The sequence below is a fragment of the Coloeus monedula genome, assembly GCF_965178545.1.
Source record: "Coloeus monedula genome assembly, chromosome: 30".
NCBI classification, from domain to species: domain Eukaryota; kingdom Metazoa; phylum Chordata; class Aves; order Passeriformes; family Corvidae; genus Coloeus; species Coloeus monedula.
Window position 1 is genome coordinate 1,531,431 of NC_138810.1, and position 16,034 is coordinate 1,547,464.

The window sequence follows — 16,034 nt, forward strand, 5'->3', positions numbered from 1 at the left end:
CTGAACGTGCACCCCAAATGCCCCTCACTGCCCTGGATGTGCCCACAGCACGGCCACAAAGCAGCCCTGATCCCTCTCCCTGCTCTGGAAAGGATACCAAGGAGAATTTGGGAACATGGCCAGGCCTGGACACCACACCCACACGAATACAAACAGCCCAGCGGCTCCGGACCAACACACAAATCGTGGGTCAGAGTTGTTTCCAACCCGCTCTGGGCAGATCTCTGGGGGTCTCAACCCTTCGTGCCCTCCTTTGGGCTCCAGTTGAGGCTGTTGTGGTTTAGGAATGGTGGTCTCCAGTTTAGTGCTGCCCCTGAGACTCCAAACCAGACCCTGCTCCCCCCCCCCCCAACGGGAGGCACAAAAGGTGAAGATCCCAGGTGGAGATAAGAACAATTTACTGGAAACAGCAACGAGATAAGAGACGGAACAGGAACAGCGCCAATATTAATAACCGAAGGTGTGAGAAAAGAAATTATTCACACGGACAAACATCCCCAACAATAAACAAACCCCAGAGGGTTCCCTCATCCCATTCACTCCATGGAAGGAGCCATTCACTCCCTGGGAGAGAACCCCTCCCCCGGCCCCAGCAGTGGCTGAGGTGGGACAGAACCACCCCTGGTCCCAGCCGAGCCCCTCCCGACTGCTGCAAAGCCCAGCCCTGTCCTGGCCAGACCAGGAGTGGTCAATCCATGGCCCCGTGGGAAGATCACCTGGGAGGAGCCAGGTGAGGGGGTGCCCAGGCCAATTTGGGGGTCTCAGGGAGGGGGGGACCCACTGGAGGCTGTAGCAGGGCTCAGGTGCTTCGGGCCCCTCCCCACGGCCTCGAGCCCAGCCCAGCTCCGGTCCAGCTGCGCTCCCCGCTGGGCTCTGCAGAAACGGGGCGGGGCTGGGAAATGCCTTGGACCCCCCATCCACTGTAGCCCCCCACATCCCCTATAGCCCCTGCATATCCTCTATATCCCCCATATCCCCTATAGCCCCCCCAATATCCTCTATAGCCCCCCCACATCCCCTATAGCCCCATCCATATCCTCTATAGCCCCCCCACATCCCCTATAGCCCCATCCATATCCTCTATAGCCCCCCCATATCCCCTATAGCCCCATCCATATCCTCTATAGCCCCCCCCATATCCCCTATAGCCCCATCCATATCCTCTATAGCCCCCCCCATATCCCCTATAGCCCCATCCATATCCTCTATATCCCCCACATCCCCCATAGCCCCCTCTGTAGCCCTCATATCCCCTATAGCCCCCCATCCCCTGATGAAGTCAGGGACTCCTGGCCAGCAGGTGAAGTTTCAGTTGAGTGAAAAAGGGAAACGTTGTCCCCATTTTTGGAAAGATGGAAAGGAGGATCCTGGGAACGGCACTGCCACCCCCCGGGCCTGGGATGGATCCCCCTGGGAAGGTTCTGTGAGGCACAGGGGGAACAGGGAGGGGATTCGGGAACCCCAGCTCGGCCTCACCAAGGCCGAGTCCTGCCCAGTGGCCTCCGAGGGAGTGACCCCATCAGGACACGGGAAGGGACACGGATTTCATTTATCGGGATTCCTGTGAAACCTTTGGCACGATTCCACACATCCAGGCTGGGGGCACGGATTCCACGGCTGGACTGTTCGGTGCATCCAGAACTGGCTGGAAAATCACAACCAGAGGGTCATGGGCAGTGGCTCAGAGTCCCGATGGACATCAGTGACCAGTGGTGCCCTTGGGGCTCCACACTGGGACCGCGTTACTGAAAATCCTCATCAGAGGGACCTGCGCAGGTGACACCGAGCTGAGGGTCAGGGACACCCCTGAAGGACGGGGCCATCCCGAGGGACCGGGACAAACTGGAGCAGGGCCCTGTGGGGATCTGCCGAGGTTTAACAGGGCCGAGGGCAGGGGCTGCTCCTGGGCCGGGGCAGCCCCCGGGATGGATCCAGGGGGATGAGCAGATGGAGCAGCCCTGGGAGAAGGAGCTGGGGGTGCCGGGGCTGAGAGCTGGGCCTGCCCCAGCCCAGAGACCCCCGAGCCTGGGCTGAGCCCCAGCGTGGGCAGGGGGGAGGGGGGGTTCTGCCCCTCTGCCCCTGTGCTCAGGTGAGACCCCACCTGCAGAGCTGCCCCAGCCCTGGGGCCCAGCACAGGGAGGAGCTGGAGCTGCTGCAGAGATCCAGAGGAGGCCCCGGAGCTGCTCCAGGGCTGGAGCCCCTCTGGAGCCAGGCTGGGAGAGCTGGAGGTGTTCACCTCACTCTGGGGAGAGCTCAGAGCCCCTTGCAGGGCCTAAAGGGGCTCCAGGAGAGCTGGGGAGGGACTGGGGACAAGGGATGGAGGGACAGGACACAGGGAATGGCTTCCTGAGGGCAGGGCTGGATGGGATATTGGGAAGGAATTGTTCCCTGTGAGGGTGGGGAGGCCCTGGAATGGATTTCCCAGAGCAGCTGGGGCTGCCCCTGGATCCCTGGCAGTGCCCAAGGCCAGGCTGGACATTGGGGCTTGGAGCAGCCTGGGGCAGCGGGAGCTGTCCCTGCCATGGCAGGGGTGCAACCAGATGGCTTTAGGGTCCTCCTAACCCAGTCCATCCCATGACTCTGTGTTGTCCCACCCCAGTATCCCCCTGACCTCAGGGCCCAGCCCAGTGCCCACATCCCGAAATCCCCATGTCCCAGTTCAGTGTCCCACCCCAGTGTTTCCATCCTGGTTTCCCATCCCAGTGTCCCATCCCAGTGTCCCATGCACACAGCCCCAGGCCAGTGTCCCATCATGCTGTCCCATGCCCATGTCCCCATCCCAATGTTTTCATCCTGGTGCCCCATTCCAATGTCCCCACGTCCATCCCAATGTCCTGATGTCCCCATCCCAATGCCCTCATCCCAGCATCCCAATCTCCACGTCCCATCCCAAAATCCCACGGCAGCATCCCCAGCCCTGTCCCCCACCCCCCATGTACCCCCACGCTCCCCAGCCCCCCCGCACCCCTCAATCCATTGCATATTTTTATTGGATCAAAGTTACAGACCTGGGGGGGAAATAAAAAATAAATAATGCCCCCCGAGGGTGAGACCCCCCCGGGGCTGGGGGGGCAGGGGGCAGGGATCCCCCCGTCCGTCCTGGGGGTCAGGGCTATGTACAGGGGTCCGTCTGTCCGTGCTGGGGGGGCTCTGCGGCACCGGCCCCCCCGGGGGGGCCTGGCCCCCTCCTTGTGCCCCCCCCCCACCAGCCAGGGGGGCCGGGGGGCTCCCCCTGCTCAGGGGTGGTCCTGTTGTATGGGGGGATCCCCCCGCATGGGGGGTCCCGTTGCCTGGGGGGGTCCCTCTGCCCAGGGGGGTGGTCCTCCTGCCCCGGGGGTCCCGTTGAATGGGGGGATCCCCCTGCCCGGGGGGTTCCTGCTGTCTGGGGAGGTCCCGCTGCCCAGGGAGGGTCCGGGGGGATCCTGGGGGGGTCCCGGTGCGTGGGGGGATCCCCCTGCCCGGGAGGGGTCCCTGCCCCCCCACTCAGTCCTCGGTGATGCCCTTGGCCCGCAGCTCCTCCTGCACCCGGGCGAGGTACGTGGGGTCGGGGTACCCGAACCTGGGGGCAGAGGGGGGAGTCAGTCAGGCCGTGCCCCCCCCGGGTGCTCTCCCCTCAGCCACCCTCCCTTCCCCCCCACACCCCAGCTGCCCCCCCAGTGCCCCCAGTCCCCCCCCCCCCGCACACCCGATGCCCACTGGCACCATTGGTCTTGTGGTGGACGTTGTTCCCCCACCCCTCGGGTGCCCTCCCATGTCCCCAGGTGCCCATCAGCCCCCCCAGGTGCCCCCCTCGCACAGCTGGGTGCAGGCAGTCTGTGCTGGACGTTGCTCCCCGACCCCTCAGATGCCCCCCAGGTGTTCCCAGGAACCCCCCAGGTGCCCCCCAGCCCCCCCAGTGCCCCCCGCACAGCTGGGGCCCGCCGGTGCAGTTGGTCTTGTGGTGGATGTCGTTCCAGGTGATGACGTTGGCACGGCCGGTGGTCAGCGAGGTGCCCACGGTGAAGGTGAGGCGCTGGGCGAAGGCCTTGCGGAACAGCCCCAGCACCTTGTTCCCCTCGGGGCAGTCGGGCAGGTATGCCACCCGCGTGGTGCCAGGGTACCGCACCCCCGGGTTCGGGTGCTCCACCTGCACGGGGCACGGGGCACAGGTGAGGGGGGTACAGGTATGGCATCCCCGGGTTCAGGTGCTCCACCCGTGGGGGCACAGGGACAGGAGTCAGTGCCCATGTGGTGCCCAGGTACGGCATCCCCGGGTTCGGGTGCTCCTCCCGTGGGGTTACAGGTGAGGGGGGAGCGACGAGGGGCACAGGGGGACAGATGCCAGCGTCTGTTCTGGGGTACTGCACCCCCGGGTTCAGGGGTGCCACCTGTACAGGGGGCACAGGTAAGGGGGGGGAGGGACAGGGGGCACAGGGGACAGGGGCACTGCCCGTGTGGCACCCACGTACCACATCCCCAGGTGGGGTGCTCTGCCCGTGCAGGGGATGGGGGTACAGGTAAGGGTGGGGGTGCCCAGGCACTGCACCCTCGGGTATCCCCCCGGGGTGGGGACAGGGGCCAGGGTGGGAGGGAAGTGACCGGGGGCACAGGGGACAGGTGCCACTGCCCGTGTGGTGCCCGGGTACCGCACCCCAGATTCAGGTGCTCCACCTGCACAGGGGACGGAGGGGACACACACAAGGTAAGGGTGGGGACAAGGGACAGGGCTGGGGGGTGCTTCACCTGCCCGGGGGGTGGCGGGCACTGGTCAGGGTGGGGGACAAAAGGATGGGGGGGGACAGGAGGGATGAGGGGGATGGGGATCAGGGCTGGGGGCACAGGATGGGGGCACCCAGCAGGGTTTGGGGCACCCAGGGGTGTCGGGAGCACAGGGGTGTTAGGGACACAGGGCTGCATCAGGGGCATTTGAGGGCACCAGGGGTGCCAGCAACACCCATAAAGATTTGGGAACTCCCAAGGACACCTGTCAGGATGTGTGGATAGCCCAGGGACGCTGGGTACACCCAGCAGCAGGGTTTGGGGGTACCCAGGGCCGTTGGGGGCACAGGACCAGGTCAGGGGGTCCCTGTAGAGTCTTTGAGGCCACTCAGGAGTGCCAGGGGCACAGGGCTGGCTCAGGAGCATTTGGGGGCATCCAGGGGCATTCGGGGGCACCCACGGGGGTTTGGGGCACAGGACTGGGTTGGGGTACCCATCACAGTTTTGGGGCACCCAGGGGTGCTGCATGCACTCCTTAGGATCTGGGGGCACCCGGGGGCATTGGGGGCACCGAGCTGGGTCAGGGGTATCTGGGGACACCCAGGGCCATCCAGCAGGACCTGAGGGTGTTGGGGACACAGGACTGTGCTAGGGCCACCCAACAAGATCTGGGGACACCCAAGGGTGCCAGGGCCACAGACTGTGGCCGGGTGCCCTCATCAGGACTTGAAGGCACCCAGAGGTGTTGGGGACACAGCACCAGGTCGGGGCACCCATCATGGTTTTGGGGCACTTCAGGAGTGCTGAGAACACTCAGCAGGATTTAGGGGCACAGAGCTGAACCCGGGCCATTTGGGGTACGCTGCGGGCACAGGGCTGGGCCAGAGCCATCCGCCAGGATTTGGGATCGCCGAGCAGGATTTGAGACCCGCCCCGCGGCCGCACTCACCCCCTGCACGCCGGGCGGGAAGACGTACTGGATGATGATGGTGCCGAAGGCCTCGTAGCCGGGCAGGGGCAGCGCGGCGTCGCGGGTGACCAGCATGCGGCCGTCGGGGGGCTGGTTGCCCACCAGCTGCCCGTAGAAGCGGCCGCAGACGGGGCAGGCGGAGCGCACCTGCAGCGCCCGCGCGATGCACTCGCCGCAGAACGAGTGCCGGCAGCGCTCCAGCGTGCGCGGGCCGCGCATCTCGCCCAGGCAGATCGGGCACTGCCGCTCCGGCTCCTCGTCCCGCGCCGAGCCCGCGCCGGGGGCACCGGCGGCACCCGCGGGGGGCTCCGGCCGGGCCCCCAACACCTCCCCGTGCCGCTGGCTGCGCTTCTTCAGCTCCTTCTCCGTCTCCTTGAGCAGCGCCTTGAGCGCCTTGCGGGCCGGGCAGAGCCCCGCGCCGCCGGGGGGGCCCGGGGGGGTGGCGCAGAGCTGCAGCACGTACAGCTCGGGGGTCTCGCCGTCCACCAGGATCCGCACCCGCGCCTCCTGCGCCAGCAGCGCCAGGCGCGCCGCGCGCTCCCGCGTCACGAACTCCCACACGCGCTTCGGCACCGTCACCCGGCTCTTGGCGGGGCCCCCGCACCCCGACATCCTCGACAGCACGAAGGACACTGCGGGGACAGCCCGGAGCGTCAGGGGCTGGGGAAGGATGGCTGAACAGCCAGGGAGTGGACATGGACACCCCGAAACACCCAGGGACACCCTAAAACACCCAGAGATTGGGCATAGGCCCCAAAACACCCATGGACACCCTAAAACACCCAGGGGCTGGGCACAAACACCCCAAAACACCCATGGATACCCTAAAACACCCAGAGATTGGGCATGGACCCCGAAACACCCATGGACACCCTAAAACACCCAAAGATGGGGCACGGACCCGAAAACACCCATGGACACTCTAAAACACCCAGAGATTGGGCATGGGCCCCAAAACACCCATGGACACCCTAAAACACCCAGGGGCTGGGCACAAACACCCCAAAACACCCATGGACACCCTAAAACACCCAGGGGCTGGGCACAAACACCCCAAAACACGCATGGACACTCTAAAACACCCAGAGATTGGGCACAGGCCCCAAAACACCCATGGACACCCTAAAACACCCAGAGATTGGGCATGGGCCCCAAAACACCCATGGACACCCTAAAACACCCAGGGGCTGGGCACAAACACCCCAAAACACCCATGGATACCCTAGAACACCCAGAGATTGGGCACAGGCCCCAAAACACCCATGGACACCCTAAAACACCCAGAGATTGGGCACAGGCCCCAAAACACCCATGGACACCCTAAAACACCCAGAGATTGGGCATGGGCCCCAAAACACCCATGGACACCCTAAAACACCCAGGGGCTGGGCACAAACACCCCAAAACACCCATGGATACCCTAGAACACCCAGAGATTGGGCACAGGCCCCAAAACACCCATGGACACCCTAAAACACCCAGAGATTGGGCACAGGCCCCAAAACACCCATGGACACCCTAAAACACCCAGAGATTGGGCATGGGCCCCAAAACACCCATGGATACCCTAAAACACCCAGGGGCTGGGCACAAACACCCCAAAACACCCATGGACACCCCAAAACAGCCAGGGACTGGGCATGGACACTCTGAAACACCCAGAGATTGGGCACGGACCCCAAAGCACCCATGGACACCCTGAAACATCAGGGCCTGGCACAGACCCCCACATGGCCAGAGACTGGACCCCACTGGCACCGTCACCCGACTCCTGGTGGGGCCCCCACACCCCAACACCCTCCACAGCGTGAACAACACTGCAGGGGACACCCCAAAACTGTCAGGCTGGGCACAGGTACCCCAACCCCCCAGAGACTGGGAACACCTGGGACACCCCAAACCATCGGGGGCTGGGCACAGAACCCCAAACCCCCAGAGACCCGGATCCCTTTGGTGCCATCCTCCCACAGCCCAACATCCCCAACAGCACAAATAACACCAGGGAGGGGGGACACCCCAAAACCGTCACGGGCTGGGCTTGGAGCCCGGGCACAGACCCCCCCCAAACCACCAGGGGCTGGGGATGGACCCCCCAAAATCTTCTAAGCCTGGACCCCACCATCAACCATCACCTGGCTCTTGGTGGCCCCCCCGCACCCCAACATCCTTGACAGCATGGATGACACTGGGGGACCCCAAAACTGTCAGGGACCCCCGAAATCCCCATGGACCAGACCCCATCACCTGGTGGCCCCCACACACCCTGACATCCTTGACAGGACAAAGAACATGGGTGGGGACACCCCAAAACCATCAAAGGCTGGCCATAGGAGCCCTGGAACCCCAAAATCTGGGCATGGGATTTTAGAAGCCTGAGACTGGGCATGGACCCCCAAATCCCTCTGAGACTGGACATGGAGCCCCAAAACCTCTCAGAGCCTGGGCATGGATCCCCAAAATCCTCTGGCACTGGGCATGGAGCCTCCAAGACCCCAGAGCTTGGGGGCTGTGGGGTGCCCCCAAAAACCATCCAAGTCTGAACATGACCCCCTCAAAACCCTCAGAGTTTGGGTATTTAAGGGACCCCCCCAGAACGCCCAGAGCCCAGACACGGCACCCAGGGGGTCCCTGAGGGGGCCACAGTGTCCCCCTGCCCCCATGAGGGGGCATTTACCCACCCAAGGTGCCACCTCAAGGGTTAAAGATGCCCCCGTCCCCCAAATCTGCCCCCAAACCCCCCAAAGCTGCCCCCCCCCCCCCCAAAACCTCTGGGGGAGTCGAGGCAAGGTTTGGGGCCTCCCCAGCACCTCCCTCCCCATCCAGCGGGGTCCCCACAGCCCGGGGGTGCCCGAGGATGGTCCCCAGAGCCCGAGGAGGCTCCATGGCCGGTGGGGGTCCCACAGATTCAGGGGGTGCCCGGGAGAGGTGTTCGGAGGGGGTCTCACGGTGGGGGGTGCGCGAGGAGGCTCCCACAGCCCAGGGGGAGGGTCCCAAGGGGGTCTCCAGAGCCGGGGGCGTCCCCAGAGCCAGGGGGGTGCCCGAGTGGGGCGCACACGGCCGGGGGGGGTCCCCAGAGCGGGGTGTCCCCCGCACCCACCTGGTGAGCCCATGGGGGACACGAGCGGAGGCGCCGGTGGGTCAGCAGAGCCACGAGCCCGGGACTGGGGGGACACGGGGGGACAAGGGGGGGGGTCACAGATGGTCCCCACCACCCCCCAGACCCAATCTGGGGGCTCGTCAGCCCCCCCGATGCCCCCCCGCCCAGGTGACCCTACAATAACAACAGCAGCGTCACCCCCTCCGTGTCCCCAGGGGACCCCACAGCACCCGCAGCCCCAGCACCCCCGCCAGCGTTTTGGGGGGGGGGGGGGGTGTCACCAGCGTCTGGGGGTCTCCAGCCCCCCCGGCCCCCCAAAACCCGTTCAGCACCCCCGCATTGGGCGTCGAGGGCTGTTTGCCCACCCTCGGTGCCCTCGGTGTGGGGGAGTCCCCTGGCCGGGGGGGGCTGGACGTGCTGCCCCCCCCCCCCCCGGGGGTCCCCCACCCCCGAGATTCGCGAGGGGCTCCACGCGGGGGGGGGGATCAGGGTGGGGGATGGGGGATGCGGCCCGGAATGGGGGGGCTGAACCCGCCCGGGGGAGCTGGGGGGTCTCGATGAGGCCCGGGGAGGGCAGGACAGCCCCGGGGGGGTCCGGATGAGGCCCGGGCGGGGGGACAGGCCCGGCCGGTGACAGGACAGGCCCGGGGGGCGTGAGGGGTCCCGCTGAGGCCCGGGGAGGGGACGGAACAGGCCTGGGGAGGGGCCCGGGGGGTCCCGATGAGAGCCGAGGGGGGATCGGGGGGTCCCGATAAAGCCCGGGGGGGGTTCGGGGGGTCCCGCTGAGGCTCGGGGGGGGAACGGACAGGCCCGGGGAGGGGCCCAGGGGGGCGCTGCGGTGGAGGCAGCACCAGGCCCGGGGCGGGGGGCGCGGACAGAGCGGGCTGCCGGGGGGGGGGGGGGTCAGGCCGGGGCGGGGAGCGCGGCGGGGAGGCCGGGGCGGTGCCGGGGGGTCCCGGGGGGTATCGGGGGTCCCGCACCCACCGGGCCCGGGCGGGCGCAGCATGGCGGGCGCGTCCGGCGGCGGGGGGCGCCCTGCGCGGGGCCGCGTCACGTGACCGCGCGGGGCGGGGCCGCCATGGCAACGGGGGGGAGGGGCGGGGCCATGGCAACGGCGCGCGGGGCCGGGCGGGAGGACGTCGCCATGGCAACGGCGCCGGGGGGCGGGGCGGGGGCGGGGCCACAGCGGCGGCGGAAGCGGAGCCGGCAGGGGGCGGGGCCTGGAGCCGGGAATTTGGGGAGGGGGTCCCTGGGAATGGGGGTGCCCGCGGGGGGCGCAGAGGGGTCCGAGGAGCCCAGGGAAGGCGGCAGACTCAGGGCCGGTTCAATAATTTATTTCTCGGGGTACGGAGCGGGGGAAGGAGCCCCACCCATGCAGGGGGGCACCGCTGGTCATGGAGGGGGGGGGGACGACACACGACACTCCTGCAAATGGGGGACAGGGGTGTCAGCCCAGCAGGGCCCCGCCCCCCCAGGGTCACACCAGGCCGGGGTCCTCCCCTGACCCCCGGGAGCTGCAGTAAAGGGGGGGAGCTCTGGAGCCCCCCCAGGTCCCACAGGGAGGGGGGCAGGGTGTGTTCCCCCCCAGCCTCATTCGGAAGAGGGGTGGGGGCCCCCTTCCCTGGGGCAAGTAGTGTTTGACCCCCCCCCCTCCCAGCTTTGGGGGGGGGCAGTAGGGTCCCAGAGCCCCTTGTGGGGGGGGGAGGGGGGGCACTCCAGACCCCCCCATGCCAGGGCTGGAGCCCCCCAGGCCCCCCCTTACATAAAGTTAAGGCACTTGAGTAGTGAAACCCCACTGGGGGGGGGGGGCTGCTGTGGGGGCACTGAGCATGGGGGTGGGGCAGCGCACCCTGGGGGGGTTTTGGTCCCGCGGGGAGGGGCCGGGGCCCCCCCTCAGGCGAAGATGTTGGTGATGAAGTCGAGGAAGCGCTTGGCGTATTGCTCGGGGTGCACCGTGGAGATCTCGGCTCCGGCCTGGGGACACCGGCTCAGACCCCACACGCACCCCAGGAGCAGCCCCCTGCCCCAGATACCCTGGGAACCGACCCCCCCCAGCCCCTCCTGACACCCCCCACCCCAAAATGAGCCCCCCACAACACCCCTGGGAACTGACCCCTCCCCAAAACCCGCCCACAGCGAGCAACACCTGCCCAGGCACCCCCTACAGCTTCACCCACCACCCCCCACCCCCTCCTGCCCCCCCAGACCCTGCCAGGGCCTTAACCCCCCCTCAAAGCCTCCCCTGAAGGGTCGCCCCCCCACTCCAGGCCCCCCTAGGCCTTCCCTCTCCCTCCCCTCAGCACACCAAGAACCCCACTCCCCAAAAGACCAAGGGGAAGCCCCGGCACCCCCCAATTCACCGGCTCGGAGGTGATCCCCCCAGTTCGGGGGTGCTCCCCCCGGCTCGGGCCCCCCCTCACCCCGTGTTTGACGGTCTTGGCCGCGTGCGCTGCCTTCTTGCGGGCGTCGTACTGGGTGAGAACATCGATGAGCCCCATGAAATAAACCTCGCGCCGGGGGGCTCCTGGGGGGCACAGCGAGGGGGGGAGGGGGGGGTCAGCGCTTCCTGCACCCCCAAACCCCACCCCACACCCCCCCCTCACCCCAAGCCCCCCTCCCCGCTCACCCTCGGCCCCGCGCAAGGCGTACACGTCCACGCAGGGGTCGAACTCTCCGGGCCCCAGGGGCCGGTAGGAGTTGAGGAGCCCCCCCAGGCCCTCCGGGGAGGTGCCATAGGGGCCCCCCAGCCCCCCCTCATCGCCTCCTCCAGGCTCCTCTTCCTCCAGCTCCTCCTCCTCCTCCTGCTCGCCCCGGTCCACCTCGTGGATGCCCAGGAGCAGGCTGTAGTCCATCAGCTTCTGCTGCACCAGGAACTGAGGGGCAACAGCGGGAGTTGGGGGGGGAATGCCAAAACCCTTGAGGGCTGCCCCCCAAAGCCCCCAGAGCCTGAACACTGAGAAGGGGATCCCCACAACCATCACGTACTGGGCACAATCCCCAAAAACCCCTCAGCACTGGGGGGACAAGCAAGGGGTCATTAGGGGTGGGGGACGCTTCCATGGCCCCCCGAACCTCAGAGCCTGGGCACTGGGAGGCCAACCTAGGTTCATTTGGGGTGGGGGCCACTCCCGCGGCCCCCCAGGGGTGCAAGCCCCCCCAGTTCCCACCTCCACGTCCCGCTTGAGCTTGTCCATGAACTCGCGCTGCTGCTCCTCCTCCACGAACACCTTCTCGTTCTTGTTGAGGAAATCCACATCCTTCAGCGTGGGCAGCTCCTTGCCCTGTGGAGGGACAGGAGGGGCGGCCCCCCCAAAAGCCCTGAGCTGGAGGGGCACCCCGGGGCTGCAGGACCCCCCCAGGCAGCGGCTCTGCCCGTGGGGGTCCCCAGGCTGGATCCCCCCCTCGTCAGGGGAGTGAGCCCTGCTGGGGGAGGGGAGCAAGTAATGAACTGTTATTATTGGGGGAGAGGGAACATGAGGCCTGGAGACCCCCCCCCTAAATCTGGGAGGGTCACAGCACCGTCCTGCGGTACCTTCTCCTTGTCACTGGCCTCTCGGTCCACGAGGGAGCCCTGGGGAGGAGCAGGGCACAGAGGTGACGGGAGGGTTTTTGGGGGAGGCTGGCCCCGTAACGGGAGTCAGGGGAGCTCAGGGGACACCCCGATACCTTCAGGTCGTACTTCCTGTGCACGGGCAGGCGGTGGCTGAACAGGTTCCTCATGACCAGCAGGTAGGTGTCCTCGCTGTCCACGCTCACCCGGTACATGCCCAGGAACCGCGGCAGCAGCGTCTGCCCGTGGCACTGCACCACGTACTGGGGGAGTGGGGGGGACGAGGGTGACACACCCGCACTCGGGGACCGCCCCCCGCACCCCACAGGCCCCCCGTACCTGGTGGTAGTGGGACAGCAGCCCGTGGACATCGGCCACGTCCTCGCTCGAGAGCTCCTTCAGCACCAGCGTCCGGTCGGCCGAGAGCAGCAGGCGGTGGCCGCTGCCCGCCCAGCGTGGGGGGCTCCGCGTCAGGGACACCTGGGGGACACACGGGGAGGGGTCGGGTGGCCACGAGTGCGGGGAGAGCCCGGGGGTCCCCCCCAAAGCGTCCCCCCCACCCACCTGGTAGTCCTGGTCGTCGACGCCGAAGCGCTCGCGCAGGTTGCGGAACACCTGGGGACAGTATTCCTTGAACTTGAAGTGGCTGGGCAGGTTCTCCCTGAGTTTTGGGGGGGGGTTCGTGGCATAACGTGAGGTTTTAGGGGTGTCCCCCGCTGCGGGACACCCCCCAGGCCCCCCGGCGCCGCTCACCTGTTGAACAGGTGGTTGTTGACCTTGATTTTGGAGCTGGCTTTGAAGTCGTCGGGCAGCAACATCACGGGCAGCGGCACCTGGCTCAGCTCGTTGATCTGGGGCGGGGGACGGACGCGTTGGGACCCCCAGGAACCACCCCCACAACAACCCCCAAGCCGCCGGGGGTCCCCCAAGAGGGGCGAGAGGGGGTGACGGGGATCCCGGGGGATGGCGGACATGGGACAGCGGGCAGGGGGCGACGTGAGGGCTCCGGGGGAAATGAGGGTCCCAGGGAAGGGACACGGTGATCCCGAGGTGGGGAGATGCGGGGAAAACACGCGGGGGTCCCGGAGGGAGGGGCACGGAGGTCCCGGGTGGGAACGGGGGTCTCGCTGGGGGGACCGGGACCGCGGTTAAGGACCGGGGATCCTGCGGCCAAGGGAGGGGACACAGGGGTGCCGGAGGGAGGGGGGAGGGTACTGCGGGGGGAGCGGGGGTCCCGCGGGGGTCCCGGTGCCGGGTCTTGACCTGGTGCGTGACCCCCCAGCCCAGCACCGCCAGCAGCGGGTCCGCGGCCCGCGGCAGCTTCACGCGCTGCGGCACGAAGCGCTTCTGCTTCTTCTTCGTGCGGGCGGCGCCGGGGCCGGGGCCGGGGCCGGGGCCGGGACAGGGACCCGCCGCCGCCGCCGCCGCCGCCGCCATGGCCGCCGCTTCCGCCGCCGCCGCCGCCGCTTCCGCCCGGCCCCGGCCCGCACCGGAAGCCGGAAGCGGCGCCAGGAGTTGGGCGGGGCTGGCCCCGGGCGTGCCGCGCGGCCGGTAGGGGGCGCCAGAGGCTGTGGGCGGCGCGTGCGGCACGTGCAGGGGCGTGGGAAACCGGCAGGGGGCGCCCGAGCCGCGCGGGGGACACGTGACAGGGACACGTGACAGGGACACGTGTGGGAGCCCACCGGGACACGTGACAGTGTGACACCTGCAGGACACGTGGGACACTGACAGGGGACACGTGACACCGACAGGACACGTGTGACACCGACAGGGGACACGTGTGACACTGACAGGGGACATGTGACACCGACAAGACACGTGTGACACCAACAGGGGACACGTGTGACACTGACAGGGGACACGTGTGACACTGACAGGACACGTGTCCTCCCCATAGAGGGCGTTTGTGATCCCTGCAGGGGACAGGTGTGACCCCACAGCTCTGGAGTGCTGCCATGGGGGGCTCCAGGTGTGCCCAGAATGGCTCCAGGTGTGCCCTGGGTGGCTCCAGGTGTGCCCTGGGTGGCTCCAGTTGTGCCCTGAACGGCTCCAGGTGTGCCCAGAATGGCTCCAGGTGTGCCCTGGGTGGCTCCAGTTGTGCCCTAGTGGCTCCAGGTGTGCCCAGAATGGCTCCAGGTGTGCCATGGGGGTCTCCAGGTGTGCCCTGAATGGCTCCAGGTGTTCCCTGGGGGTCTCCAGGCCCTTCAGACGGGACAGGTGGAGCAGGAGCGGTGCTGGGGCAGCTCTGAACGTCGGGGACGTTTGGGTTTGATTGTGCTGACCCTGGCCATGAGGAGAATGACGATGATGATGAAGGTGCCAGGGAAGGTCACGGTGATGAAGGTGACAATCGTGGTGACAACGGAGGTGAGGATGATGACGATGATGATGATGGTGACAGTGAAGGTGCCACTGATGAAGGTGATGAGGATGAAGGTGGCATTGAAGGTCACGGTGATGAAGGTGATGCTGATAAAGGTGATGCTGGTGAAGATAACGATGATGAAGATGACAATGATGAAGGTGACGATGACGACGATGACGAAGATGAAGGTGATGAGGATGAAGATGATGATGATGATGATGATGAAGGTGACGATGATGGTGACGATGATGGCGATGACAAAGGTGATACGGCCGAGTGCCTGCGGGTGGAGGTCAGGGCGGGGTCAGCAGGCCGGGTGTCACGGGGGGTCAGTTCCAGACCCCCAGCCAGGCTGAGGGGTGAGGGGCGGCTGAACTGTCCCGCAGAGCTCCCGCGGCCATCGGCCCTCGGGCACCTGGGCAGCCTCCCCTGGCCGGACGTCACCCGGACGTCACCCAAATGTCACCTGGACGTCACCCGGACGTCACCCAAATGTCACCCGGACGTCACCCGGACGTTAACCCAGTCCAGGAGGCTCCCGAGTGTGAGAGAGAACTTCTGCCACACCTGGGACCTGAGGAGGGGCCGCTGGACCCGCCCTTTGTCACTGGCCAGGGCTGGTGGGGACAGCGCCACTTGGGCCAAGTGACCCCAAAATGTTGGGGTTTTCCCTGGCGGGTGAGGGAAGGAGGGACACCAGAACGTCCCCCCTGGACCTGCAGCGGGCTGAGCCCGGCCTGGGCAGGACACTGGGCAGGGCAGCGCTCGGGGAAAGGCGGGGCCTGGTGTCCTTCTGTGACCGAGTGACCGCTCAGCAGGGGACAAGAAGGTGGGGGATGTCCCCCTGTCCTTTGGGAGAGCTCTGGATGTCCCTGTCCTTTGGGAGAGCTCTGGATGTCCTTCTCCCCTTCAGGAGAGCTCTGGATGTCCCCCTGCCCTTCAGGAGAGCTCTGGATGTCCCTGCCCTTCAGGAGAGCTCTGGATGTCCCCCTGCCCTTCAGGAGAGCTCTGGATGTCCCTGCCCTTCAGGAGAGCTCTGGATGTCCCCCTGCCCTTCAGGCGTGTCCAGCACCGTCTCCCGCAGCAGCTCCTGGATCAGTGTCTGAGCACGGGGTGGATCCTCAGCGGGTCCAGTCCCGGCTGATGGCCCAGGTGGGGAATGGAACCAAACCCAGGAGGGGCCAGGCCCCCGTGGGGCTCCCCGGGGTCGCTGCTGGGGCCGCTCCTGTTTCACACCTTTGCTGCTGACCGGGATGAGAGGGTGGGGACACCCCGAGCTGGTTCACAGGTGACACCGAGCTGGGTGGGATGTGGATCTGCTGGAGGGTGGGAAGGCCCTGAAGAGGATCAGGAC

The 16,034-nt window shown here is 67.0% G+C and overlaps 2 protein-coding genes across 3 annotated transcripts; both read right to left on the minus strand.

Moving 5' to 3' along the window:
* Window positions 1-3,094: 3,094 nt before the first annotated feature.
* Window positions 3,095-9,836, minus strand: DTX3 (deltex E3 ubiquitin ligase 3). The gene is made up of 5 exons (XM_082299179.1): window positions 9,750-9,836; window positions 8,766-8,829; window positions 5,648-6,300; window positions 3,909-4,126; window positions 3,095-3,559 (listed from the first exon to the last, which is right to left on the minus strand). The coding sequence occupies exons 2-5, from the start codon at window positions 8,776-8,778 to the stop codon at window positions 3,484-3,486; spliced, it is 960 nt and encodes a 319-aa protein (XP_082155305.1). The 5' UTR covers window positions 8,779-8,829; window positions 9,750-9,836; the 3' UTR covers window positions 3,095-3,483.
* A 247-nt stretch (window positions 9,837-10,083) lies between these two features.
* PIP4K2C (phosphatidylinositol-5-phosphate 4-kinase type 2 gamma) lies at window positions 10,084-13,767 on the minus strand. Of its 2 annotated transcripts, none has more exons than XM_082299176.1 (10): window positions 13,579-13,767; window positions 13,069-13,166; window positions 12,880-12,976; window positions 12,655-12,795; window positions 12,432-12,566; window positions 12,298-12,336; window positions 11,933-12,046; window positions 11,392-11,638; window positions 11,186-11,289; window positions 10,084-10,739 (listed from the first exon to the last, which is right to left on the minus strand). In XM_082299176.1, the coding sequence occupies exons 1-10, from the start codon at window positions 13,750-13,752 to the stop codon at window positions 10,659-10,661; spliced, it is 1,230 nt and encodes a 409-aa protein (XP_082155302.1). In that variant the 5' UTR covers window positions 13,753-13,767; the 3' UTR covers window positions 10,084-10,658. The 2 variants fall into 2 exon arrangements, with proteins under 2 accessions (XP_082155302.1, XP_082155301.1); XM_082299175.1 differs by having other exon boundaries at window positions 12,432-12,578.
* Between the last annotated feature and the right edge of the window lie 2,267 nt (window positions 13,768-16,034).